This window comes from Lepidochelys olivacea (assembly GCF_965140295.1).
Source record: "Lepidochelys olivacea isolate rLepOli2 genome assembly, chromosome: 6".
In the NCBI taxonomy this organism is placed as follows: Eukaryota; Metazoa; Chordata; order Testudines; family Cheloniidae; genus Lepidochelys; species Lepidochelys olivacea.
In genome coordinates, this window is record NC_140416.1 from 6,461,485 (window position 1) to 6,487,209 (window position 25,725).

Sequence of the window (25,725 nt, forward strand, 5' to 3'; positions counted from 1 at the left end):
GGCTGCCCAGCTAGGGTACGTCTACACTAAGACCAGGTTTTCACTCAGGTTTAAGCCTAAACCCACTTCCGTTCACACAAAATCAGTCTGACTCAGGTCAGCCAGCACTCCAGACCCTGCTAGGGGATGGGTCAGAGCCCGAATCCCACCTTGACTGTCATTTTACAGTGTGGACGCAGACCCAAGTCAGAAGGTCTGTGTAGTGCAGCATGGAAGTGTTAGCACGGCTGTGAGACCTAGGCCCAGCAATTGTAAACGCAGCTTTACAATGCAGTGTGGACGCTCAACTTCACTTAGTTGAAAATCCAATTTTCCATTAAAAACCAGTTTAGATGGAAATATTTTGACCCGCCCTAGCTGAAAGAAATAATCATAAATAGCAATAAATCTCAAGGCAGATTAACAGTAATAAATCTAGATCCATTTGCCATTAAAAAACAAAATTAAAAGACTCAGTTCTAGGGTCTGCTCTGGATTCTCTGTGTAGGAGCAATCTCGGGTATTTTAAGAGCTGCTGGAGCAGCTTTACAGCCCTCACCTCCCAGCCCGCTGGCCCGCAGGGTGCTCCCAGGGTAAGGGGATGCCAGTGCAGCATCACTATGAGAGACTCTGGGCCATTTAGAGGTCACTTGAGGTAACGGAGAGTGGTGCCATATTCACCCCTGACATGAGGTTGGGTGAGGTTCTCTGGCCTGGGTTATGTAGGAACCAAACTTAGATGATCATAACAGTCCCTGTGAATTTAAACTAAAAAAGTTTGCTGGCCAGACTTGAACTGGGATCTTGCCCTGGGCCACCAACCAAGCCAGGTTGCCTGCTAATTGTTGGAATAACTATGCTCAGCTGATGTTGATCAGGTTAAATAAAACTCCCACCTCATCTGTTACCCCAGCAGCACGGCACTGCAGCTGGAATCCAGGTCCCAATTCCCGTCCTGAACCCAGCAGACGTGCTTCGTCTTGGTTCGGTTCTGAAGTTCTCCATTCTGGGTGCAAAACAAACAACAAGTGAAGATCACCAGTTTTTACCCATCCCAGCATCCTTCACACATGCCTCGTGCCCCTCCTTTCCGGAGCTGTCCTGCAGGACACAGGAAATGAGGAAACCGTTTGGTTCTCTATAGTTTGGACAGGACTTTCTCCAATTGGCTGCTTGTTCCAACCCTCCCCCTCCCCAAAGTCTCTTCACCTCCGTTTCAATCCACACCTGCCCCTTTTATCCTCTTCTCTCCTGCCCTGTCCCCCTCAGCCTCTCTTCTGGGTCCCCTCTCACTTCTCTTTTCTGTCCATGTAGCTGGTCCCCACCTAACTAAACCCTCTGGAAAATAGAAAATTGTTTTGCCACCATCCCATTGGTCACTCTGCTGGTGTGTCCTACCCCTTCCCTCACCCTGGGTCTGTCTGGTTTGTTGAGATCTCAACTCTTCGGGACAAGGACATCTACCACTCTGTGTCTGTGCAGCACCTAGCACATTGAGGCCATATTTTTGGTTGACCCGAGACACTGTCCTAATAAACATGATTCCTAATGACAATAAGGAAACAGGCTCTCAACTTCCTTTGAAGCTGAAGACAAGGCCATTGTGGAGAAGCTAAAAGAATTCTTTGCATTGGTTTTCACTGCAGAAGAGCTGAGGGAGATTCCCACACCTGAGCCATTCCTTTTAGCTGACAAATTTGAGGAACTGTCCCACGTTGAGGTGTCAGTAGAGGAGGTTTTGGAACAAATTGAGAAGTTACATAGCAATTAGTCACCAGGACCAGATGGTATTCACCCAAGAGTTCTGAAGGAACGCAGATAAGAAGTCACAGAACTACTAACTGTGATTTGTAACCTATCACCTAAATCAGCTTCTGTACCAGATGACTGGAGGTTAGCCAATGGGCTGCCAAATTTTTTAAAAGGCTCCACAGGTGATCCAGGCAAGTACAGGCCAGTAAGCCTGACTTCAATACCGGGCAAACTGGTTGAAACTATAGTAAAGAACAGAATAATCAGACACAGAGATGAACACGATTTGCTGGGGACAAGTCAACATGGCTTTTGTAAAGGGAAATCATGCCTCACCACTCTACTAGAATTCTTTGAGGAGGGTCAACAAACAGGTGGACAAGGGTGATCCAGTGGATACAGTGCACTTGAACTTTCAGAAAGCCTTTGACAAGGTTCCTCACCACAGGTTTTTAAGCAAAGTAACCAGCCATGGGATAAGAGGGAGGGTCCACTCATAGATCAGTAACTGGTTAAAAGATGGGAAAGAAACAGTAGGAATAAATGGTAATTTTTTCAGAAGGGAGAGAGGTAAATAGTGGTGTCCCCTAGTGGTCGATACTTGGACATATTCATAAATGATCTGGAAAAAGGGGTAAGCAGTAAGGTGGCAAAATTTACAGATGATACAAAGCTACTCAAGACAGTTAAGTCCAAAGCAGACTGTGAAGAGTTACAAAGGGATCTCACAAAACTGGTTGACTAGGCAACAAAATGGCAGATGAAATTCAGTGTTGATAAATGCAAAAGTGATGCACATTGGAAAATATAATCCCAACTGTACATGCAAAATAATGGGATCTAAATTAACTGCTATCATTCAAGAAGAAGATCTTGGAGTCCTAGAAAACATCCACTTATTGTACAGCAGTAGTCAAAAAAGCTGACCTATAAGGAGAGATTAAAAAGACGGGGACTGTTCAGCCTGAAAAGAGATGACAAATGACAAAGGTCTATAAAGTCATGAATGGTGGAGGGGAAAGTGCATAAGGACATGTTATTATACCCCTTCACATAGCAGAAGAACTAGGACGCACCCAGTGAAATGAATAGGCAGCTGGTTTAAAAACAAACAAAAGGAAGTCCTTCTTCACACAAAGAATCAACCTGTGGAACTCATTGCCAGGGGATGTTGTGAAAGCCAAAAGTATAACTGAGTTCAAAAAAGAATTAGGTAAGTTCATGGAGGATAGATCTATTAGCCAAAATGGTTAGGGATGCAACCCCATGCTCTCAGTGTCCCTAAGCCTCTGACTGCCAGATGCTGGGCCTGGATGACAAGGGATGGCTCACTTGATAATTGCCCTGTTCTGTTCATTCCCTCTGAAGCACCTGGCATTGGCCACTGCTGGAAGACAGGATACTGGGCTAGATGGACTATTGACTGACCCAGTAAGGCCATTCTTACGTTCTGCAAGGGTAGCTATAGTACATCCTGCGCCCCCCTGGAGCTCGGCTCACTCACACGTGGCTCGGACTTCGGGGTGGGGGGGAGGCGCATGCCAGCATAGGCGCCGACTCCGGGAACACCCATGGGGAAAAGTTAGTGCATGCTCAGCTCCCACCAACAGTCAAGCTCCCCCCACTCAGCGCCTCCTGCCCACCACGAACAGCTGTTACACAGAGTTCAGGATGCTCCGGGAGGAAGGGGGAGGAGCGGGGATGGGGAGTGCTTGGGGGAGGAGGCAGGGAAGAGGCGTGTCGGGGCGGGGATTTGGGGGAAGTGTTGGAATGGGGCAGTGTGGGGGCGGAGCAGGGGCAGGAATAGGAAGGGGTGAGGGGCAGGGCCTAGGACGGAGGCAGGGCCGAGCATCCCCTGGCTAGAGGGGAAGTCAGCACCTATGCATGCCAGAGTTTGTCGTGCTCGTGTGAGCTCCACCTCTCTAGAATGGCTTTCACAGTGTACGGTGGGAAAACTTGCCTGTCCCTCCTGGGGATGGTGGGGGGCAATGGCATGAGCTCTTCATATGGAGTGGTGAGAGATGCAGCCCCAAAGACTCAGCGTGTAATTTGATGATACTCACAGCATCAGCTGTACATCTCAGACACTAGACAACAGTGTAAGGACAGAGTCTGCCTGAGCTATGCACATTCTCCACTTCCTGTGCCAGGGTACAGGCAGGGTCCAACTGGCAGCTCTGCGACCTTACACCAGCTGAGAACTTCCCCAGAGAGGGGAACTCTCAGCTGGCCAGCATGGGCAAGACTCCACCACTGGGCCCCACCTGAGTGGCACAAAGTGTCCAGAACAAAAGAGTAGAATCTGGGCCATTATTTGGGGTTTTACCTTGGCATGAGAATGCTGCTGTTTGCTATGCTCTCTGTATATTAATTTCTGCTACAGGAGCCTCTCCATCTTCACCATCTGAAAGTCAGGGGAACTGATCACAGGAGGAGCTTAAGCAGAAAATGAAAGGGGCTAAGCCCATCTAGCCCAGTATCCAGTCTTCCAACAGTGGCCATTGCCAGATGCTTCAGAGGGAATGAACAGAACCGGTAATCATCAAGTGATCCATCCCCTGTCGCCCATTCCCAGCTTCTGGCAAACAGAGGCTAGGGACACCATTCCTGCTCATCCTGGCTAATAGCCATTGATTGACCTATCCTCCATGAATGTATCTAGTTCTTTTTTGAACCTTGTTATAGTCTTGGCCTTCACAATATCCTCTGGCAAAGAGTTCCACAGGTTGACTGTGTGTTTTGTGAAGAAATACTTCCTTTTATTTGCTTTAAAACTGCTGCCTATTCATTTCATTTGGCGACCCCTAGTTTTTGTGTTATCATAGAATCATAGAATCATAGAATATCAGGGTTGGAAGGGACCTCAGGAGGTCATCTAGTCCAACCCCCTGCTCAAAGCAGGACCAATCCCCAATTAAATCATCCCAGCCAGGGCTTTGTCAAGCCTGACCTTAAAAACTTCTAAGGAAGGAGATTCTACCACCTCCTAGGTAATGCATTCCAGTGTTTCACCACCCTCCTAGTGAAGAAGTTTTTCCTAATATCCAACGTAAACCTCTCCCACTGCAACTTGAGACCATTACTCCTTGTCCTGTACTCTTCTACCACTGAGAATAGTCTAGAACCATCCTCTCTGGAACCACCTCTCAGGTAGTTGAAAGCAGCTATCAAATCCCCCCTCATTCTTCTCTTCTGCAGACTAAACAATCCCAGTTCCCTCAGCCTCTCCTCATAAATCATGTGCTCCAGTCCCCTAATCATTTTTGTTGACCTTCGCTGGACTCTCTCCAATTTATCCACATCCTTTTTGTAGTGTGGGGCCCAAAACTGGACACAGTACTCCAGATGAGGCCTCACCAATGTCGAATAGAGGGGAACGATCACGTCCCTCGATCTGCTCGCTATGCCCCTACTTATACATCCCAAAATGCCATTGGCCTTCTTGGCAACAAGGGCACACTGCTGACTCATATCCAGCTTCTCGTCCACTGTCACCCCTAGGTCCTTTTCTGCAGAACTGCTGCCTAGCCATTCGGTCCCTAGTCTGTAGCTGTGCATTGGGTTCTTCCATCCTAAGTGCAGGACCCTGCACTTATCCTTATTGAACCTCATCAGATTTCTTTTGGCCCAATCCTCCAATTTGTCTAGGTCCCTCTGTATCCTATCCCTGCCCTCCAGCGTATCTACCACTCCTCCCAGTTTAGTATCATCCGCAAATTTGCTGAGAGTGCAATCCACACCATCCTCCAGATCATTTATGAAGATATTGAACAAAACTGGCCCCAGGACCAACCCCTGGGGCACTCCACTTGACACCGGCTGCCAACTAGACATGGAGCCATTGATCACTACCCGTTGAGCCCGACAATCTAGCCAACTTTCTACCCACCTTATAGTGCATTCATCCAGCCCGTACTTCTTTAACTTGCTGACAAGAATACTGTGGGAGACCGTGTCAAAAGCTTTGCTAAAGTCAAGAAACAATACATCCACTGCTTTCCCTTCATCCACAGAACCAGTAATCTCATCATAGAAGGCGATTAGATTAGTCAGGCATGACCTTCCCTTGGTGAACCCATGCTGACTGTTCCTGATCATTTTCCTCTCATGTAAGTGTTTCAGGATTGATTCCTTGAGGACCTGCTCCATGATTTTTCCGGGGACTGAGGTGAGGCTGACTGGCCTGTAGTTCCCAGGATCCTCCTTCTTCCCTTTTTTAAAGATTGGCACTACATTAGCCTTTTTCCAGTCATCTGGGACTTCCCCCGTTCGCCACGAGTTTTCAAAGATAATGGCCAATGGCTCTGCAATCACAGCCGCCAATTCCTTTAGCGCTCTCGGATGCAACTCGTCCGGCCCCATGGACTTGTGCATGTCCAGCTTTTCTAAATAGTCCCTTACCACCTCTTTCTCCACAGAGGGCTGGCCATCTACTCCCCATGTTGTGATGCCCAGCGCAGCAGTCTGGGAGCTGACCTTGTTCGTGAAGACAGAGGCAAAAAAAGCATTGAGTACATTAGCTTTTTCCACATCCTCTGTCACTAGGATGCCTCCCTCATTCAGTGAGGGGCCCACACTTTCCTTGGCTTTCTTCTTGTTGCCAACATACCTGAAGAAACCCTTCTTGTTACTCTTGACATCTCTTGCTAGCTGCAGCTCCAGGAGCGATTTGGCCCTCCTGATTTCATTCCTACATGCCCGAGCAATATTTTTATACTCTTCCCTGGTCATATGTCCAACCTTCCACTTATGAGAAGGAGTAAATAACACTTCCTTATTTACTTTCTCCACACCAGTCATGATTTTAAGGACCTGTATGATATCCCCCTAGATGTAGCTTTTGCAAGCTGAAAAGTTCCAATCTTACTAATCTCTCCTCATACGGAAGCTGTTCCATACCCCTAATCATTTTGGTTGCCTTTTTCTGAACCTTTTCCAGTTCCAATATATATTTTTTGAGATGGGGCAGCCACATCTGCACACAGTATTCAAGATGTGGGCATACTATAGATTTTTATAGAGGCAATATGATATTTTCAGTCTCATGGGATGAATGAAATAGATTGAGCTTCTGAGTCTCTCACTACGAGGTTTTTTCCAGACCTCTAATAATCCTTGCAGCTTTTTTCTGAACCATTAACAGTTGGTCACCATCCGAACACAGCCCTGGTCTACACTGCAAAATTACTTCAGTATAACCAGGTCACTTCGGGGTATGTACAATCCACACCCCGGAGTGATGTAGTTATACCGAGCTAAGCACCGGTGTGGACAGCGAGCGCTATGTCAGCAGGAGAGCTGCCACCAGCATAGCCATCGCCTCTCGCGGAGGTGGAGCTATGAAGCGGATGGGAGGGCTCTCTCCCGCCACTTAGTGTGTCTTCACCAGAAGCACTACAGCAGCCCAGCTGTATCAGTGCTGTACGTTTGTAGTGTAGACCTGCCACAGTCTCCAGGAACAATCTCTTTAATGCCATGTACAGAAGTAACCCGGCCCCTCTGCCCCTGCTCGATATCCCACTGCTTCTCTCTCCAGGGATCGCCTTGCCACCTTAGGCACAGCATCGCACAGGGAGCTCCTGTTAGGCAGGTTTCTACCAGACCCCCTTCTGCCCTTCCCAGGCAGAGCTCCTGCTTTCAAGGATACAGCCCCCATTTGGCAAGTGCGGCCTATGTTGTTGGTTCCTGAACCTTGCCCCTGGCCTGTATTAAAATGCGTGTTCCCATGGGCCCAGCCAGGGCCGGCCCACAACATTTTGGCACCTGAGGCCGGGAGCTCAAATGACGCCCCCATGCCCCCTCACTTGGGCCAAAACTTTGAAAGGTCTCAATTCTGCCTTCTTCCTGTTCTTCTCCTCTCATGGTACTGCTCTGCTACCTACCCCAATAAGGGAAAACTAACAACTTAAAATGCCTTGTTCACAAATTTTAAGTAACTCTTAACTTTCAAACCTCTGAACAGCAAATGTAGTTTTTCTTGTCTGCATAGTAAACATTGGCATTTTTATCTGTTTGAATAATCAAAGTGGTGCTTTCCGTGCCTTCTTGGTTGCAAAGATTTGAACTGCTTCCTGAAGGTCCACAGTCTGGGCCAGCTCATGCTCTATCAAGATGGTTGCAAGGCCAACCAGCCTCTCCTGTGTCATTGTGGAGTGCAGATGTGTTTTTATTAACTTCAGCTTGGAGAAGCTGCATTCTCCACTGGCAACTGTTACAGGAAGTTTAGAAGTATGCGCAGAGCAACAAAAGCATTTGGAAAGAGGGTGGTCATCTTATTTGTGCACATATATTCCAGAACAGCCTTTGGAGTTGATCCTGCTGAAATGTATCTTGAAAGGGCTTTCAGTTCATCACCTAAATCACTCGCATCAATATCGCACATGTCATCATGTGTCAATACTGTCTCTAGTGCCCTGCATTGCTGGTGTAGGTCTTCTTCAGGTATAGTGAGGAGTTTGGGAATATCATACAACATCCCAAATATACTGCTGTGTTCCTTGAGCTGCATGAAACGTTCTTCAACTGACTGTATTGCACAATCTAGCACCTGGTTAAAGAATTCAACTTTGAATTGTTGTTTGGGGTCTCTTATGGGATTATCCCATGCCTCATAATCAAAATGTCTTCTTCTTCGGTGACTCTTGTATTCTTGAATGGTTGGGAAAATAGCTTCAGTGTGAAGGTCCTCTGCCAACTTCTGTGCACTCTTCAGAACGTTTTGAAATCCCTCATGTGACCAGTAAGACTCCAGATATGACTTTGCTTTGTCCAGTTGTTCCATTGCTCCAGATATATCAAGATCAACACCTTGGAGTCTCTTGCTTACAACATTTATTTCAAACACTATGTCATACCACAAAACTAAGCCACACAGAAATTTGAAGTCATGTATGTTTCTGGTGATTCCATTTCCCTCTAAAGAAGAAAAGGAGTACTTGTTTCACCTTAGAGACTAACCAATTTATTTGAGCATAAGCTTTCGTGAGCTACAGCTCACTTCATCGGATGCATATTGTGGAAAATACAGAAGATCTTTTTATATACACAAACCATGAAAAAATGGGTGTTTGCCACTACAAAAGGTTTTCTCTCCCCCGACCCCACTCTCCTGCTGGTAATAGCTTATCTAAAGTGATCACCCTCCTTACAATGTGTATGATAATCAAGGTGGGCCATTTCCAGCACAAATCCAGGGTTTAACAAGAATGTCTGGGGGGGGGGAGGCTAGGAAAAAACAAGGGGAAATAGGTTACCTTGCATAACGACTTAGCCACTCCCAGTCTCTATTCAAGCCTAAGTTAATTGTATCCAATTTGCAAATGAATTCCAATTCAACAGTCTCTCGCTGGAGTCTGGTTTTGAAGTTTTTCTGTTGTAATATCTCAACTTTCATGTCTGTAATAGCGTGACCAGAGAGATTGAAGTGTTCTCCGACTGGTTTATGAATGTTATAATTCTTGACATCTGATTTGTCATCCCTCTGCCACTGTTCTCCCATGAACAGCTCCTGTCATAGCATTATCCTCCATAAGGGCAACTATGGTATCATCTATCTTCCCAATTTGGTGTTTGATAGGCTCTATCGCCTCCACTCGAATGTCCCAGTGTGTGGCACTCAGTGATTTCAGTGTCAGAGATGATGTTCCCAGATGTTGCTTCAAAATTTGCCATTGATGAGTTGATGCAGAGAAAAATACATAGATGCTTTGAATTACATTTGAAAATTCAGCAGCCTCACTAGAAGCTGATGCTGCACCACTGACCACCAAGTTCAATGAATGAGAACTGCATGGGACAAAAAAAGCTCGAGGGTTTAACTCTTGGATCCGTGTCTGCACTCCTCTGTTCTTTCCTCTCATGTTGGCACCATATCATAGCCCTGACCTCTCATGTCAGCTATCGCAATTCCCGTATCTTCCAGCTCTTAAGAAGCACATTTGTCATACCAGCTCCTGTACTATCATCAATGTCAATAAATTCTAGAAAATGCTCTCTGACAGTCACCATTGTCTATTCGACATTGGTGAGGCCTCATCTGGAGTACTGTGTCCAGTTTTGGGCCCCACACTTCAAGAAGGATGTGGATAAATTGGAGAGAGTCCAGCGAAGGGCAACAAAAATGATTAGGGGACTGGAACACATGAGTTACGAGGAGAGGCTGAGGGAGCTGGGATTGTTTAGCCTGCAGAAGAGAAGAATGAGGGGGGATTTGATAGCTGCTTTCAACTACCTGAAAGGGGGTTCCAAAGAGGATGGCTCTAGACTGTTCTCAATGGTAGCAGATGACAGAACGAGGAGTAATGGTCTCAAGTTGCAGTGGGGGAGGTTTAGATTGGATATTAGGAAAAACTTTTTCACTAAGAGGGTGGTGAAACACTGGAATGCGTTACCTAGGGAGGTGGTAGAATCTCCTTCCTTAGAGGTTTTTAAGGTCAGGCTTGACAAAGCACTGGCTGGGATGATTTAACTGGGAATTGGTCCTGCTTTGAGCAGGGGGTTGGACTAGATGACCTTCTGGGGTCCCTTCCAACCCTGATATTCTATGATTCTATGATTGCAGGGACGTTTTCACTAGGTTCTGTTGTTGTTACAAAATGCACCATTAAAGTCATTTGTTCCATATGGCTGATGTCAGGTGTGCAGTCCAGAATAACAGAGTAATATCTTGCTGACTTCAGATCTGCCACATTCTTCTGTTTGACTTTTGTTCCCAGTAACTGTATGATCTCATTTTGAATGGTTTTTCCAAAGTAGTGGTGTGTGTACATTTCTTGGGTGGTAACTCTTCTTAGATGCTCCTGGAGTACAGCATCAAACTCAGCAAGCATTCTCACAATGGCAATGAGCCTTTTCAGAACATTTTGTCAGTAAAGAGACTCTGATGCAATCTTCTCTTCAGGCTGGTCATCTATGGTGGCTTTTAACCTTAGTCTCATCTCAACCTCTTTCCACCTATGGAATGCTCTCTGGTGATTTGCTGCCTTCTCATGGCATGCCAGATTTTTAGCCAGATTTTTCCAGTCCTTTGTTCCTGTAGAACCCAATGTGGCTGGAACATTAGACTGCAAGAGTTTGCAACAAAAACAGTATGCAACATTCTGGGTTTCTGAGTACATAAGTCATGGCCTCTCCACTTTGTCACCATTGGGGATTTCACGCCAGAAATGTGTTGGATGAAAAATTCTATTTTCATTGTCTTTGGGGAACAGAAAGTTTTTCACTTGCTGTGGCCCATGCAGTACAAGGAAGTCCCTCAGGCTACTCCTCAAGGGGTCCACAGTCCTGGATCATCGAGACTTAAGGAACTAAACTCAGCAGCAGCTGTTTCTTGCACCTCCTCCACACCCTTCTCTGATCTTCACTTTTCTTCAGGAATGTGCATGATTACATCCATTTGAGATGGAGATACGGATGCTGCAGTAGTTGCCAGGTCACCTGCACTCTGACTAACTGGAAGATCAGGCATCTCCTCACCACTCACATCCTCACTGGGGCCAGGAGGCTCACCGTGAACGTTTGTGTCTATGTATCTCAGGAGAGCTCCTTCCTGCTTAGATAGAAAAGCTTCCTTTGCTTTCTTTCTTTCTCTGAATGCTGCCCCAGAGGGGAGTTTTCTTCTTTCACTCATGACTGCTGTTCTGTGCTAGCTATAGTGGCTCTCAACACTCAATTGAAGGGGACAAATAAGCAGGCTGGTAGCAGGGCCTGAGTGAGGGAAGATGTCAGCATCTTAAGGGCCTAACTGGCTCCTACCACTTCAGTTTACTGCCTGTTCTCCTCAAGTGGGTTCAGGGAAGCAGCAGGAAACAGGAAGCCCCCTGAGAAGCTGGTGTTAATCAGTCCAGGCTCCTGGCAGTGCTGGAGAGGTGCACAAGAGGCTCCTCCTCTTCTCTCTCCCTGCAGCTCCTGCTGCTTTCTGTTATTCCCTCTCACCTTTTCTCCTGCCTGCCTGTTCTTTCTCTAGTGCCCTCCTTCCTCCAGCACAGCTCTCCACCATCTCTGTGCATCTAGAGCAGAGAATACATACGCACCAGCAGCAGACACAATTTTCTACACTCTCCCCGCCCCCAGTCTGGCACCTGAGGTGGCTGCCTCAGTTCGCCTCATGGTAAGGCCAGCCCTGGGCCCAGCTGATCCCGAATGCTCTGTGGAATTGCTCTGATTCCAACACTCACTGCCCACTGATTGTTGTGTCATCTGGGAACCACATCAGCAGTGATTTTGTATTTCCTTCTGGATCATTGAGAATGATATCGAATAGCATTGGGCCAAGGACAGATGAACAAGATCATACTGAAATAATGGAATGGTTACCTGCTCTGTGGGATTTCACCTCCAGCTCCACAGACTCTTCTCTCACTGCACTGCCAGGGACCTGCTTCTTTGAAAAGAAAGTTTTAAAACATTCCAGTTAAAGTGCCAAAGCGGTGACCTTTTAACAGCAGTGTGGCCCTACGATGTAACCGAGATGGAAGGAGTGCATTGGCCTGTTCTGTGCCTTCCTGCAGCAGGGAATGTAGTCCTGCATGAGGGTCATCTTTATGTTAATTGAAAAAGGGAGATGTAAGCAGCCCTGTAAAATGGGTATCTTGGGGATCTGATTTTCACTTTGGTGCCAGAAGGCTGGGCTTGAGTCCTGGGGAAGCCTTGATGGTAAAAGTTATGGGACTCTTGATTTGTAAAATTCTGACTGGATTAGGGAAGGGAGATTGATCACATCTGTTCTCCCCATCCCGGAACTCAAAGGAACACACAATGAAACTGCAAGGTGGAAAATGTAAAACTGATTTAAAAAATACTTTTTAACACAATGAGTGATTAGTCTGTGGAACTCACTGCCACAAGAATTAAGCCAATGTCCTGTTATCAGAGACAACGATGAACTCTATCATAGGAGGAAGATTATCCCACATATCCCATAGGATACTGTGGTGGTTTTTATCCCTTTCCCTGAAGTACCCGGTGCTGGGAACTGTCGGAGACAGGAGATTGGGCTAGATGGACCTTGGGTCTGATTCTGTCTGGCAATTTGTATGCTACTAAACTGTAGGTTAGTTCCTAGCATTTGGTGTGGACAAAACACAGAGGAAATGTCTTCCTTACCAAAGGCACTTAGAGAATGGCTCGTGCAGATTTAATTCTATTATGTATTGTACTCCCATCTGAAGTAACAGCTGATGTTTTCATTATCTTTATAAAAATCCAGTTCTTCTTTGAATCTTGCTAAGCTTTTGGCTTTGGTGATGGATACTGACAGTGAGTTCCACCAGCTAATTACACATTGTGTGAGTAAGTATTTCCTTTGTTCAGTTTAGAATTTCTCACTTTCAATTTCATTGAATGTTGTCTTGTTTCTTTGTTATGAGGCAGGGAGAATAGAAGTGACCAATCTCCCTTCTCTAGATCACTCAGAGCAGGCTTTTATCATGTGTCCTCTTACCCATCTCCTCGCTGAAGGAACCACCCTCCCAGTCTTTTCAAACTCTCTTCATCGAAGAATATTTCCAGGCTCTTGAGCATTCTCATCACCCTTCTGTGAACCTCTCTAAGGTCAGGTCTACACTATAAACTTACATCAGTATAACTAAGTCCTTCAGGGATGAGAAAATCCACACCCTAACCCCTGGTGTAGACAGCGCTATGTCAATGGGAGGACTTCTCCCATCGACATAACTATGGTGCATCTCGCAGAGGTGGATTAACTAAGCCTGGGGTTGGCAACCTTTGGCTCACGGCCCATCAGGCTAAGCCACTGGCAGGCCGCGAGACAGTTTGTTTGCCTTGAGTGTCCACAGGCACAGAGCCCCGCAGCTCCCAGTGGCTGCGGTTCACCATTCCCGGCCAATGGGAGCTGCGGGAAGTGGCACAGGCTGCCCGCTGCTTCCCGCAGCTCCAATTGGAGCCAAAGGTTGCTGACCCCTGAACTAAGCCAACAGGAGAAGCTCTCCTGTCGGCATAGTAGCATCTTCATTGAAGTGCTACAGCAGCTCAGCTGCCATGTTTTATGTGTAGACCTGCCCAAATTCTGCAATATCCCACATGAGATGGGTTGACCCAGCACTGCTCCCAGTATCCAGTTGGGGCAGCTCCACCGATTTATACAAAGGCATCAGAACATTCTCTGTAAAATTCTCCATCCTGTCCTTCTGCATCTGAACCTCTTGTTTGCTTTTTTTTTTACACACAGCTGCACTTTGAGCAGAGGTATTCACTAAGCTACAATGGATCCACTTTTTCTGAGCTGGCACAGTTACAATATACCCCTGTAAGGTGTATTTGAAATTGCTCCTTCTCATGTGTATTAGTTTGGGTTTATCATCGCTGAATTCCCCTGCCAGGGTGTTTCCCATTCACTTTGCTTGGTTAGGTCTCACCCATTTTCTTCACAGACTTCTGCAAAATTTTCCTCCCTTCCTCCTTAGCCCCCTTGCCAGATATTTACTAAATATTTTAAACCACAGTTTCCTCCCACAAACCCTTCTGACATCTCCATAGTTAAGCTATAGCCGCATTGGGAATTGTGTCTTTTGTGCTTTACACAACACCAACAATATGGAGAACCTTCCCCCGGACACAGCTGATCTTAAATTGAGCTGGGCAAATTTTTTCTGCTTAAACATTTTTTCAGTTAAAATATTCAGATTCAGTGACACCAAAATATTTAGCAAATTCACATAGATTTTACCAAACTGTTTCAGTTGAAAAAAACCTTTGGAATATATAATAAAAATGAAACACTTAATTTTTTAAACAATATGTTTCAATTTTTCAGACTGAAACAAACTTTACTTCTGAAATGGCCTTGATTTTATTTTTTAACAATTAAAGTACATTTAAAAATGCTCAAAATTGAAATGAAACCAAATGTTTAGTTCAATCTACAATGGAAATGTTTTCAACTTTTTGATTCACCAAAATACTTGGAAAATGTTGTTTTGGGTTTGACACAAAACAATTGTTTTCCAATTTTTCAGCATTTCCAGTAAACCAGAAAAAACTTTATTCGCCCACTCCTCATCCAAATTAACTGTGTTCACTGAACATGCAAAGACAAGGCCCAGCTACATACACATGGCTGCTCCTGCTGGTCCCTGGCACAGAAAACAGTGAGCACCACTAGAGGGCTCCCATACTAGTTAAAGGGATGCTCCCTTATGTACTACAGGGATAGTCTGTTTTTTCCTTCTCTTTGTTTTCTTTCTTTTAGACAACATCTGATCCATGATAGAACTTTGCTTCTTTATCAACGAGGTTATTGAAAGTTTAAATACATTTCCCATTTACCTGGGATTTAGAGGCTACATGTGGCTGATCCAAACGTTTACGACCCAACTTTTTTTTCTGCTCCTTTGGCTGGGAAGCGGAGCCTGTGAGGTTGTCTCTCTCCATCTTCTTTGGTGACTCCGGCTGGTGCCCAGAGAACTGTTGAATTCTGGTCTCTTGTCCCAGCGACAGCACAAGCTGGGGAAATATGATTTTATTGAAGGAACCAGCCTTTCCTCTGGGATGTGGTGCTTCCTACAGTCACCCTGGCCTTTGTCACAACTAGATGACCCCAATCCAAGGTGCTTTTCATGGAGTTACAACTTAAGAACCCTCATAAATAAAGCTGGGCACATTTTTTTAGGTGAATAATATATTTGCCAAAAAATGCATTTTTGAGGCAACAAAACTATTTAAAAAAATGGATCTAATCCAGCAAATTGTTTTGGCAGAAAAAAAACGGGGAAAGAATTTGAAGACCTTGAAATGGTTCATTTTTGGCAACTTCAAAACAAAACATTTCAACTTTTCACCCTGAACTATTTCATTCTGACCACTTTGAAATGAACCGTTCTGAGTTTTCATTTCAAAATGGCCATTTGTTTTTTTAATTTAAAAAGTGAAAAACACCTAAAACCAACCCAACATTAAATGAAAAATCCTTCAACGCAAAATGAATTTTTTCTTCACATTTTTTTCGTTCAACCCCTGAATTGAAAAATCAGATTTTTGCTCAGCTCTGCTCATGAAGTCAAGTCGATGCAGGCTGTGGCTGCGCTCTTGGTACGCCGTGCATCACAGTTAGGCCACATACCAGGGCTCCAAGGTCAGCACTGGCTGCTGATTGGCAGTGCAGTTTAGGATGTTGGTTGTGACCCAGAAAGCTCAAAATGGCTTGGGACCTTCCCATTGAAAATTCCGTTCTCTCCCCATGGGATACCTCTACAGCTACGACCAGCAAAGGCAACCGAGCTAGTAGGTCCCTGGTTTAACAAACAGGGATATTTTCTGCAAGGAATTCACAACCTTGCCACTCACTTCACGCCTCCAGATCTGTTGACCTTCAGGGATTACAAAACTCATCTGTTTTCTTGGCTTGCAGGACTGAGTTAATCTGCTCTAACTCAGCCAGGCGTTATAGGGCTGGATGCAGAAATGGCTGGGAGAGATTCTTTGGCCTGGGTTATGCCAGAGGCCAGACTGGTCAGACATTGCGCACTGCTGGCCTTGGAACTGATGAGCATGTGAATTGTGGGCTATTGGTTTTTCATTTACGTGAAGGCTTCAGGTATCAAAGGGGCTTTTATTATGTTGTACAGCGTCTTTGGGCAGTAGAACTTAGTGCTTCTACAACTATTAAAACCTACAGGCAGTGATAAATATGCTTTGTACAAATCGGCCTAAATTTTCAGAAATGGCCACTAATATTTGGGCACCATGTTTGACTGCCCAGCTAGGGTACATCTACACTAAGACCAGGCTTTCACTCAGGTTTAAGCCTAAACCCACTTCCGTTCACACAAAATCAGTCTGACTCAGATCAGCCAGCACTCCAGACCCTGCTAGGGGATGGGTCAGAGCCCGAATCCCACCTTGACTGTCATTTTACAGTGTGGACGCAGACCCAAGTCAGAAGGTCTGTGTAGTGCAGCATGGAAGTGTTAGCACGGCTGTGAGACCCAGGCCCAGCAATTGTAAACACAGCTTTACAATGCAGTGTGGACGCTCAACTTCACTTAGTTGAAAATCCAATTTTCCATTAAAAACCAGTTTGGATGGAAATATTTTGACCCGCCCTAGCTGAAAGAAATAATCATAAATAGCAAGAAATCTCAAGGCAGATTAACAGTAATAAATCTAGATCCATTTGCCATTAAAAAACAAAATTAAAAGACTCAGTTCTAGGGTCTGCTCTGGATTCTCTGTGTAGGAGCAATCTCGGGTATTTTAAGAGCTGCTGGAGCAGCTTTACAGCCCTCACCTCCCAGCCCGCTGGCCCGCAGGGTGCTCCCAGGGTAAGGGGATGCCAGTGCAGCATCCCTATGAGAGACTCTGGGCCAGTGTTTGAAAATAAGCCATCCATTTAGCAGTCACTTGAGGGTAACAGAGAGTGGTGCCATATTCATCCCTGACGTGAGGTTGGGTGAGGTTCTCTGACCTGGGTTATGTAGGAGACCAAATTTAGATGATCATAACAGTCTCTGTGAATTTAGACCCTCTTGGACCAAAATAAATATTACACTGGCCAGATGTGAATTGGGATCTTGCCCTGGGGCACCACCCTGTGCCACCAGCCAAGCCAGCTTGCCTGCTAATTGTTGGAATAACGATGCTCAACTGATGTTGATCAGGTTAAATAAAACTCCCACCTCATCTGTTACCCCAGCAGCACGGCACTGCAGCTGGGATCCAGGTCCCAATTCCCGTCCTGAACCCAGCAGACGTGCTTCGTCTTGGTTCGGTTCTGAAGTTCTCCATTCTGGGTGCAAAACAAACAACAAGTGAAGATCACCAGTTTTTACCCATCCCAGCATCCTTCACACATGCCTCGTGCCCCTCCTTTCCGGAGCTGTCCTGCAGGACACAGGAAATGAGGAAACCGTTTGGTTCTCTATAGTTTGGACAGGACTTTCTCCAATTGGCTGCTTGTTCCAACCCTCCCCCTCCCCAAAGTCTCTTCACCTCCGTTTCAATCCACACCTGCCCCTTTTATCCTCTTCTCTCCTGCCCTGTCCCCCTCAGCCTCTCTTCTGGGTCCCCTCTCACTTCTCTTTTCTGTCCATGTAGCTGGTCCCCACCTAACTAAACCCTCTGGAAAATAGAAAATTGTTTTGCCACCATCCCATTGGTCACTCTGCTGGTGTGTCCTACCCCTTCCCTCACCCTGGGTCTGTCTGGTTTGTTGAGATTGTCAACTCTTCGGGACAAGGACATCTACCACTCTGTGTCTGTGCAGCATCTAGCACAATGAGGCCACATTTTTGGTTGACCCGAGACACTGTCCTAACAAACATGATTCCTAATGACAATAAGGAAACAGGCTCTCAACTTCCTTTGAAGCTGAAGACAAGGCCATTGTGGAGAAGCTAAAAGAATTCTTTGCATTGGTTTTCACTGCGGAAGAGCTGAGGGAGATTTCCACACCTGAGCCATTCCTTTTAGGTGACAAATCTGAGGAACTGTCCCACGTTGAGGTGTCAGTAGAGGAGGTTTTGGAACAAATTGAGAAGTTACATAGCAATTAGTCACCAGGACCAGATGGTATTCACCCAAGAGTTCTGAAGGAACGCAGATAAGAAGTCACAGAACTACTAACTGTGATTTGTAACCTATCACCTAAATCAGCTTCTGTACCAGATGACTGGAGGTTAGCCAATGGGCTGCCAAATTTTTTAAAAGGCTCCACAGGTGATCCAGGCAAGTACAGGCCAGTAAGCCTGACTTCAGTACCGGGCAAACTGGTTGAAACTATAGTAAAGAACAGAATAATCAGACACAGAGATGAACACGATTTGCTGGGGACAAGTCAACATGGCTTTTGTAAAGGGAAATCATGCCTCACCACTCTACTAGAATTCTTTGAGGAGGGTCAACAAACAGGTGGACAAGGGTGATCCAGTGGATACAGTGCACTTGGACTTTCAGAAAGCCTTTGACAAGGTTCCTCACCACAGGTTTTTAAGCAAAGTAACCAGCCATGGGATAAGAGGGAAGGTCCACTCATAGATCAGTAACTGGTTAAAAGATGGGAAAGAAACAGTAAGAATAAATGGTAATTTTTTCAGAAGGGAGAGAGGTAAATAGTGGTGTCCTCTAGCGGTCGGTACTTAGACATATTCATAAATGATCTGGAAAAAGGGGTAAGTAGTAAGGTGGAAAAATTTACAGAAGATACAAAGCTACTCAAGACAGTTAAGTCCAAAGCAGACTATGAAGAGTTACAAAGGGATCTCACAAAACTGGTTGACTGGACAACAAAATGGCAGATGAAATTCAGTGTTGACAAATGCAAAGTAATACACATTGGAAAATATAATCCCGACTGTACATGCAAAATAATGTACAGTTATTTTACAAGGGACTTGGGGGAAGGGTTGGAATGGGGAAGCACGGGGGTGCAGCAGGGGTGGAAATAGGTGGGGTGAGGGCTGGGGGGAAGGGGTGGAGGGGCGGGGCTTGGGGCACAGTGGGGATCGAGCACCCCCTGGCTAGAGGGGAAGTCAGCACCTATGCATGCCAGGGTTTGTAGTGCTTGTGTGAGCTCCACCTTTCTAGAATGGCTTTCACAGTGTACGGTGGGAAAACTTGCCTGTCCCTCCTGGGGATGATGGGGGGCAATGGCATGAGCTCTTCAAATGGAGTGGTGAAAGGTGCAGCCCCAAGACTCAGCATGTAATTTGATGATACTCACAGCATCAGCTGTACATCTCAGACACTAGACACCAGTGCAAGGACAGAGTCTGCCTGAGCTATGCTCATTCTCCACTTCCTGTGCCAGGGTGCAGGCAAGGTCCAGTTGGCAGCTCTGCGACCTCCAGCATGGGCAAGACTCCACCACTGGGCCCCACTTGAATGGCACAAAGTGTCCAGAACAAAAGAGTAGAATCTGGGCCATTATTTGGGGTTTTACCTTGGCATGAGAATGCTGCTGTTTGCTCTGCTCTCTGTATATTAATTTCTGCTACAGGAGCCTCTCCATCTTCACCATCTGAAAGTTAGAGGAGGGCGGCATTACCGAACTGATCACAGGAGGAGCTTAAGCAGGAAATGAAAGGGGCTAGGAGAGTATTTTCCCCAAGTGAGTCATTTTCAACCCAATATATTTATTTCCTGGGTCAGAGCAGCTTAGATGGTAAGAGGCTGCAGTGAATTCTACACCTGGTTCAGCTACTGAATGATCTTGAGCATGTCACATCACTTCCCTGTGCCTCAGTTTCCCCATCTGTAGAATGGGGATGATGGTACTGACCTCTGTGGAGCTGGCATGATGGCTCCTTCCCCTTGCCCCTCCCTGCCACTGTGCACAAACCTGACTGGCTGCAGGGAGTGCCAGCCAAAGGCATAGCATTAACTCTGACCCTTGCAAGGGTTTGAGTGAATGAGCAGGCAGGAATCAGGATGAGAGACAAGCCTGGAAACTGGAAAAGAAAACAAAGAAGAAAGAGGAGCCTGAAGCTAGGGCAGAGAGGAAGCTGCTTGGAGGAGAACCCGCTGCTTGCAAAAGGGATTCTCGTAAACTCTCAGCCAGGAGCTGAGTCCACGTTACCAACACACCGTCCTGAGCTCACCCTGCCAGCCAGCACCAGACTGCAGGGAGAGGTTGGATTGACCCAAGGTAGGGAGGGGATTGCGTTGGTGCGGGGTCAAAAGTCTGTGTGTGTCTAGCCGGGCAAGGAAGAGCTGTTTTGTTGTGTGCTGTGCCTGGGGGAGGCAGTCTGAAATCCCCGCTAGAGATCCTGGCCTGGGTCTGTTCCTGGCTTTGCCTGGGTTATATAAAAGTGTTGTTCTATCATTAAGTGTGGTACTTGTTCCAGGGGTTCACTCTGACCCCTCTGGGAGGGAGGCACGGGTGTCATTTCAGATTTGGGGGGCAACTTTAACCGTGATTCCAGGGGCTACTTAGGCACCTGAAAACTCTAGGTTTTTTGCGGATAACAACTTAGAAATTAGCTGACAGGAACACTGTACCTAATTCCTATATGAAGAAAGAAAAAAATATATACAAACACCTATTAAAGCCGTATTTTAAGTTTATATGCAAGTTTAGGGTGTGGGGCTCAGCAATTTGGGAGAGCCCCCGAGAACAGCCACTACTCCAGTTCGAGAGGAGTCAGCTGAGGTGGTTCGGGCACTTGATAAGGATGCCCCTTAGGAGGCTTCCTTTGGAATTCTACCAGGCACATCCTACTGGGAGGAGGCCCCGAGGCCAACCCAGGACACACTGGCGGGATTATATCTCCCAGCTGGCCTAGGCACGTTTGGGAATCCCCCAGGAGGAGCTGGAACTTGTTGCGGAGGATGGAGGTCTGGTCCTCCCTTCTCTCCATGCTGCTGCCGTGACCCACACCAGGAAAAGCAGCATAAAGGAAAAAGAAGAAGAAAAAAGAAAGATGTAAGTTTAGAACCATCAGGAGATAATACAGCAAAATAGTCCCCATCCGAAACCGGGACGTCTCAATTCTGGAGCCTTAACGCAGATAACAGAAACCCAAGTTTGATACTTTGCACACTATCTTTAGTAGAGATAACTCAAAATAAATAAAATTTGCTTAAAATCTGCTTAACAGACACACTCACTCACTCTATTTTAATCAATTGCTTTTCACTCCCCTAAAAATGTATTTATTTAACTTTAACATCTGTGGTTTTTAATCTTTTATTAAGAACAGGGATTTGTTTTTCTAATTATTTTGTTGTTTATGCTCCCTGATCACAATCGTGTGCGTGAGTCACTAACATCTGACTCCATCGCTGCTTTTAGTATCAGACTGGGAACCACATTTAGTTTTGTACGGATTTTAAGTTATTTTACAGCTATAACTAAAAATACAATTTGAAAATAAGCGACCTTCATCTGCACTGTGTCTAAAGTCATGTGTTTAGCTAAGTTTTTTGGTGTGTGGTTTTTTTTTTAAACTGGTGAGTTTACAAGCTAAATTTGAGTACAAGCTACAAAAGTTTGAGTACAAAAGGTGAGTACAAGCTAAATTTACATTCTAGAAGGATACTATTATTTGATTGTACCACTTTAAATAATGAATGACAAAGCACAATATGGTAATAAAAGTAATAATGATAAATTAATCCAGCAGGGACAGGTTCGGCATTTTAGAACTCACTACTCAAAGAATTACATTTAAGCATAAGAGAGAAATAAAATGATGAAATACACAGACCAGTCAAAAAACTAATATAACAGCACTGTAATCCTTGACGAACTTTGAAAGAATAAAATTACAGAGACCATATGTGCATTGCACATTTCAACACGAAGTACCAAGAAGTAACAACAACAATAACAACATAAGTGTGTGTGTCTGTGTGCAAGAGAGTGTGTGGCGGGGAGTGTGTGTATGTGAAAGAGTTTGCATGTTGGGGGGAAGTGTGTGTGTACCTGAGTGTGTCAGCTCGCTGTCTCTGTAAGATGAGCACTTAGAAGCCTGAACACTTGTTCAATACAGCAGTCATGGGCGGCACATGACTCTGGCATTTGGGGAGGCTGGTGCGAACCCCGGAAGCTCCCCCAGTGCCCAGACCGGGGCCTCGCCCCTGCTCTCCCCAGAGACCTGTCTCCGCTCAGCCTCCTCCCCCCGAGGCCCTGCTGCTCGCCTTCACCACTCGCTCCTCTCCTCTGCAGCAGAGGAGAGGAGCAAGCGGCAACAAGGGGTGGGAGAGGGGGCCTAGAGGGAGGGAAACGAGTGGCTCCACCCTTTTCCCCAAGGCCTCCCCACCTGCTGCTCGCTCCTCTCCTTCACCCCCTCCCACTCCTGAGTTCGAGGCACAGACAGGCTCCCTGTGTGCCAACCGCAGCTCAGCGGAGACTGGGTACATGGACGGGGGAAGGGAACACTCCAACATCAGCCCCCTCTCCCAGCTCTGCACAGCAGACCAGGAGTCTCTGCCCAGTGTACTCTACGGCCTGGCCAGTTTGTGTGGCCTCACAGTCACAAACACACACCGGATTGTTACCCTTCCACCGAAGTGCATATTTATTCTTTCCTTGCCAAGTAGAACGGTGTACTGGGGGTTTATGGCAAGAGGAGACTTCCACAAAGCCTTCTTTCCTCAGCCCAGGCTCACCCTCTGAGCTTTTCTTCTGAGCTTCCCCTTTGCCTCCTGTTCCTTCCACTTGTAACCTCCCAATTACGTCGTTACCTCTCTCCATTCTGAAAACCGACCATTAATTCCTACCCTTTGTTTCCCATCTTTTAACCAATTAGTGATCGATGAGAGAACCTTCCCTCTTATCCCATGACAGGTTATTTTGCTTAAGAGTCTTTGGTGAGGAACCTCATCAAAGGCCTTCCAAATATCTAAGTACACTATGTACACTGGATCCCCCTTGTCCACATGCTTTTTGACCCCCTCAAAGAATTCTAATAGATTAGTGAGGCATGATTTACCTTTACAAAAATCATGTTGACTCTTCCCCAACAAATTATGTTCATCTATGTGTCTGACAATTCTGTTCTTTACTATAGTTTCAACCAGTTTGCCAGGTACCGCAGTCAGGCTTCCCAGCCTGTACTTGCCTAGATCACAAGTGGAGCCTTTAAAGACAATTGGCATCACATTAGCTATCCTCCAGTCATCTGATACAGAGGCTGATTGAAAGGACAGGTTACAAACCAAAGTTAGTAGTTCTGCAATATCACATTTGAGTTATTTCAGAACTCTTGGGTGAATAGCATCTGGTCCTTGTGACTGTTTAATTTATCAATTTGTTCTAAAACCTCCTCTAATGACACCTCAATCTGGGACAGTTGCTCAGATTTGTCAGAAAAGAATGGCTCAGGTTTGGGAATCTCCCTCATATCCTCAGCCATGCAGACTGATGCAAAGAAATGCATTTAGTTTCTTCGCAGTGGCCTTATTTTCCTTGAGTGCTCCTTTACCACCTCGATCGTCCAGTGGCCGCACTGGTTATTTAGCAGGCTTTCTGCTTTTGATGTACTTAAAAAGAAAATTGTTGTTACTTTCTGAGTCTTTGGCTAGCTGTTGCTCAAATGCTTTTTTGGCCTTTCTAACTATATTTTTACATTTCACCTGCCAGAATTTATGCTCCTTTCCATCTTCCTCACAAGGATTTAACTTCCACTTTTTAAAGGATGCCTTTTTGCCTCTCACTGCTTCTTTTACTTTGTTGTTTAGCCACGGTGGCACTTTTTTGATTCTCTTACTATGGTTTTTAATTTGGGGCACACATTTAAGTTGAGGCTCTATTATAGTGTCTTTACAAATGTTCCATGCAGTTTGCAGGGATTTCACTTTTGGTGCTGTACCTTTTCATTTCTGTTTAACTAACCTCCTCATTTTTCTGTAGTTCCCCTTTCCGAAATTAAGGGCTACCTTGGTGGGCTCCTGTGGTGTTTTTCCTGCCACAGGGATGTTAAATTTAATTATATTATAGGCACTATTACCAAGTGGACTAGCTATATTCACTTCCTGTGCTCCACTTAGGACTAAATCAAGAATTGCCTCTTCCCTTGTGGGCTCCAGGACCAGCTGCTCCAAGAAGCCGTAATTTCAGGTGCCAAGAAACTTTATCTCTACATCCTCACCAACAGTGTTTAATTGATCATAGCAGAGCTTGCAGTCTTCTTCAGGATGCAGTGACATCAGTGACCAGGGTGCTGCTAATAGTACCCTGTCGCACCCCCTTAGTCAAGCACTTTGAGATAGATGATAAGAGTCAGATGTTGTTTTAATTTTGCTCCCAATTTGGACATAAAAGGCTAGAAGACATGCCCCTCTGGTCTGCAGAATGAATTGGTTTGCGTCAAGAAAGACATTACAGGAGAACAGGACTGGTGGGAAAGGATCAGTTGTTCTTTTCTGGAAAAAGAAATTCTAAATAAAGATTTTTCCTAAGCAAATTGTTTGAAGCTGGTTACCTGCGCTGTCAGGTACCAGCACCCAGAGGTCATCTTCCTGCTGCAGCAGGTCATCACCTCTCCCTGCCTCAGCGAGGTTGCTGTCTGAGCTGGTGTCCTTGTGTTCCTTTGAAAAGGAAAGTTAAAGGCTAGGAAATAAAGGCCATACAGCCCTGAGAAAGGCCAAATGTGTCCTGCCTCAGATCACATGTTCCGACTAGATAATACCTCGAGGTCCCTTCCAGCCCTAAGTTTCTGTGATTCTATGTCCTGTAACAGGCATTCAGATGGGGTGAAATTTAGGCCTAGACAGAAATCCAAAGGCAAAATAGCTGCCTGGGCCCCCAGGAAGCTCTCTGAGATCTTGAGCTTGAAGAAAACTTGAGGAAACTTTACCATCAGCCCCAAATAAGGGGCAATGCATCACTGTGTCAGGCCAGGAGCAGCCCAGGGAGTGCACTGTCTCTCGCACACAAGGACTGTACGCTGCTAAGTCCTTTCAGGATTGAGGCGGTACCTAGAATTTGTGCTGGGGCAAATTTCATCCATAAAAACTTTTTCCCTCTCATCTTTTGTTGGCTGGACACAGGAGAGTGTTATGTTGAACAGGTCATTCACTGGAGGGCAATTTCCTGGGACTTGCTATGGACAAAACAGATCCATAGATTCCAAGGTGAGAGAGGACCACGGTGATCATCTACTCTGGCCTCCTGTGTATCATAGGCCAGAACATTTCACCCCGTGATTCTTTCTGACTCTTCACATCACCTGTGAGAACCCATCTACCCACCAAGCCACTGAAACCTACTTTCCATCATCATGTTTCCTTCCAGGAGCCATGGTATCAAATCAGCTCCTAGAAGCCCTTCCTTCCACACACTTGACAAGGCATTCGATAACACAGAAGCAGGATCCAAGCAGCATCGTTGTTAATGCATGAGTCAGACTAATGATCCATCCAGCCCAGCAGACTCCAATGGTCAGTGTCAGCTCTTACATAGGACGGAACCACCATGCGGATAGTTATGGAATAACGTATTCCTATCCACAGACAGTTAATGGGTGGCTTGTTCCCCAGAGGAGGTGGGTTTATGTTTATTATAAAGTTTTACCAGATTTACTTGAACTATGCGTAAAT

At 45.8% G+C, this 25,725-nt stretch overlaps 1 protein-coding gene across 1 annotated transcript in view; it reads right to left on the bottom strand.

The window, feature by feature from the left end:
* The window catches only part of LOC311522443 (E3 ubiquitin-protein ligase rnf213-alpha-like), a 178,657-nt gene that overhangs the window by 142,669 nt on the left and 10,263 nt on the right, over positions 1-25,725 (bottom strand). Inside the window, exons 6-11 of the mRNA XM_084631781.1 lie at positions 24,609-24,714; positions 19,625-19,702; positions 17,364-17,473; positions 15,016-15,192; positions 12,046-12,112; positions 876-985 (exon numbers count right to left, since the gene is read on the bottom strand). Coding sequence (XP_084487907.1) covers positions 876-985; positions 12,046-12,112; positions 15,016-15,192; positions 17,364-17,473; positions 19,625-19,702; positions 24,609-24,714 — 648 coding nt within the window. The remainder of the gene's footprint in view (positions 1-875; positions 986-12,045; positions 12,113-15,015; positions 15,193-17,363; positions 17,474-19,624; positions 19,703-24,608; positions 24,715-25,725) is intronic.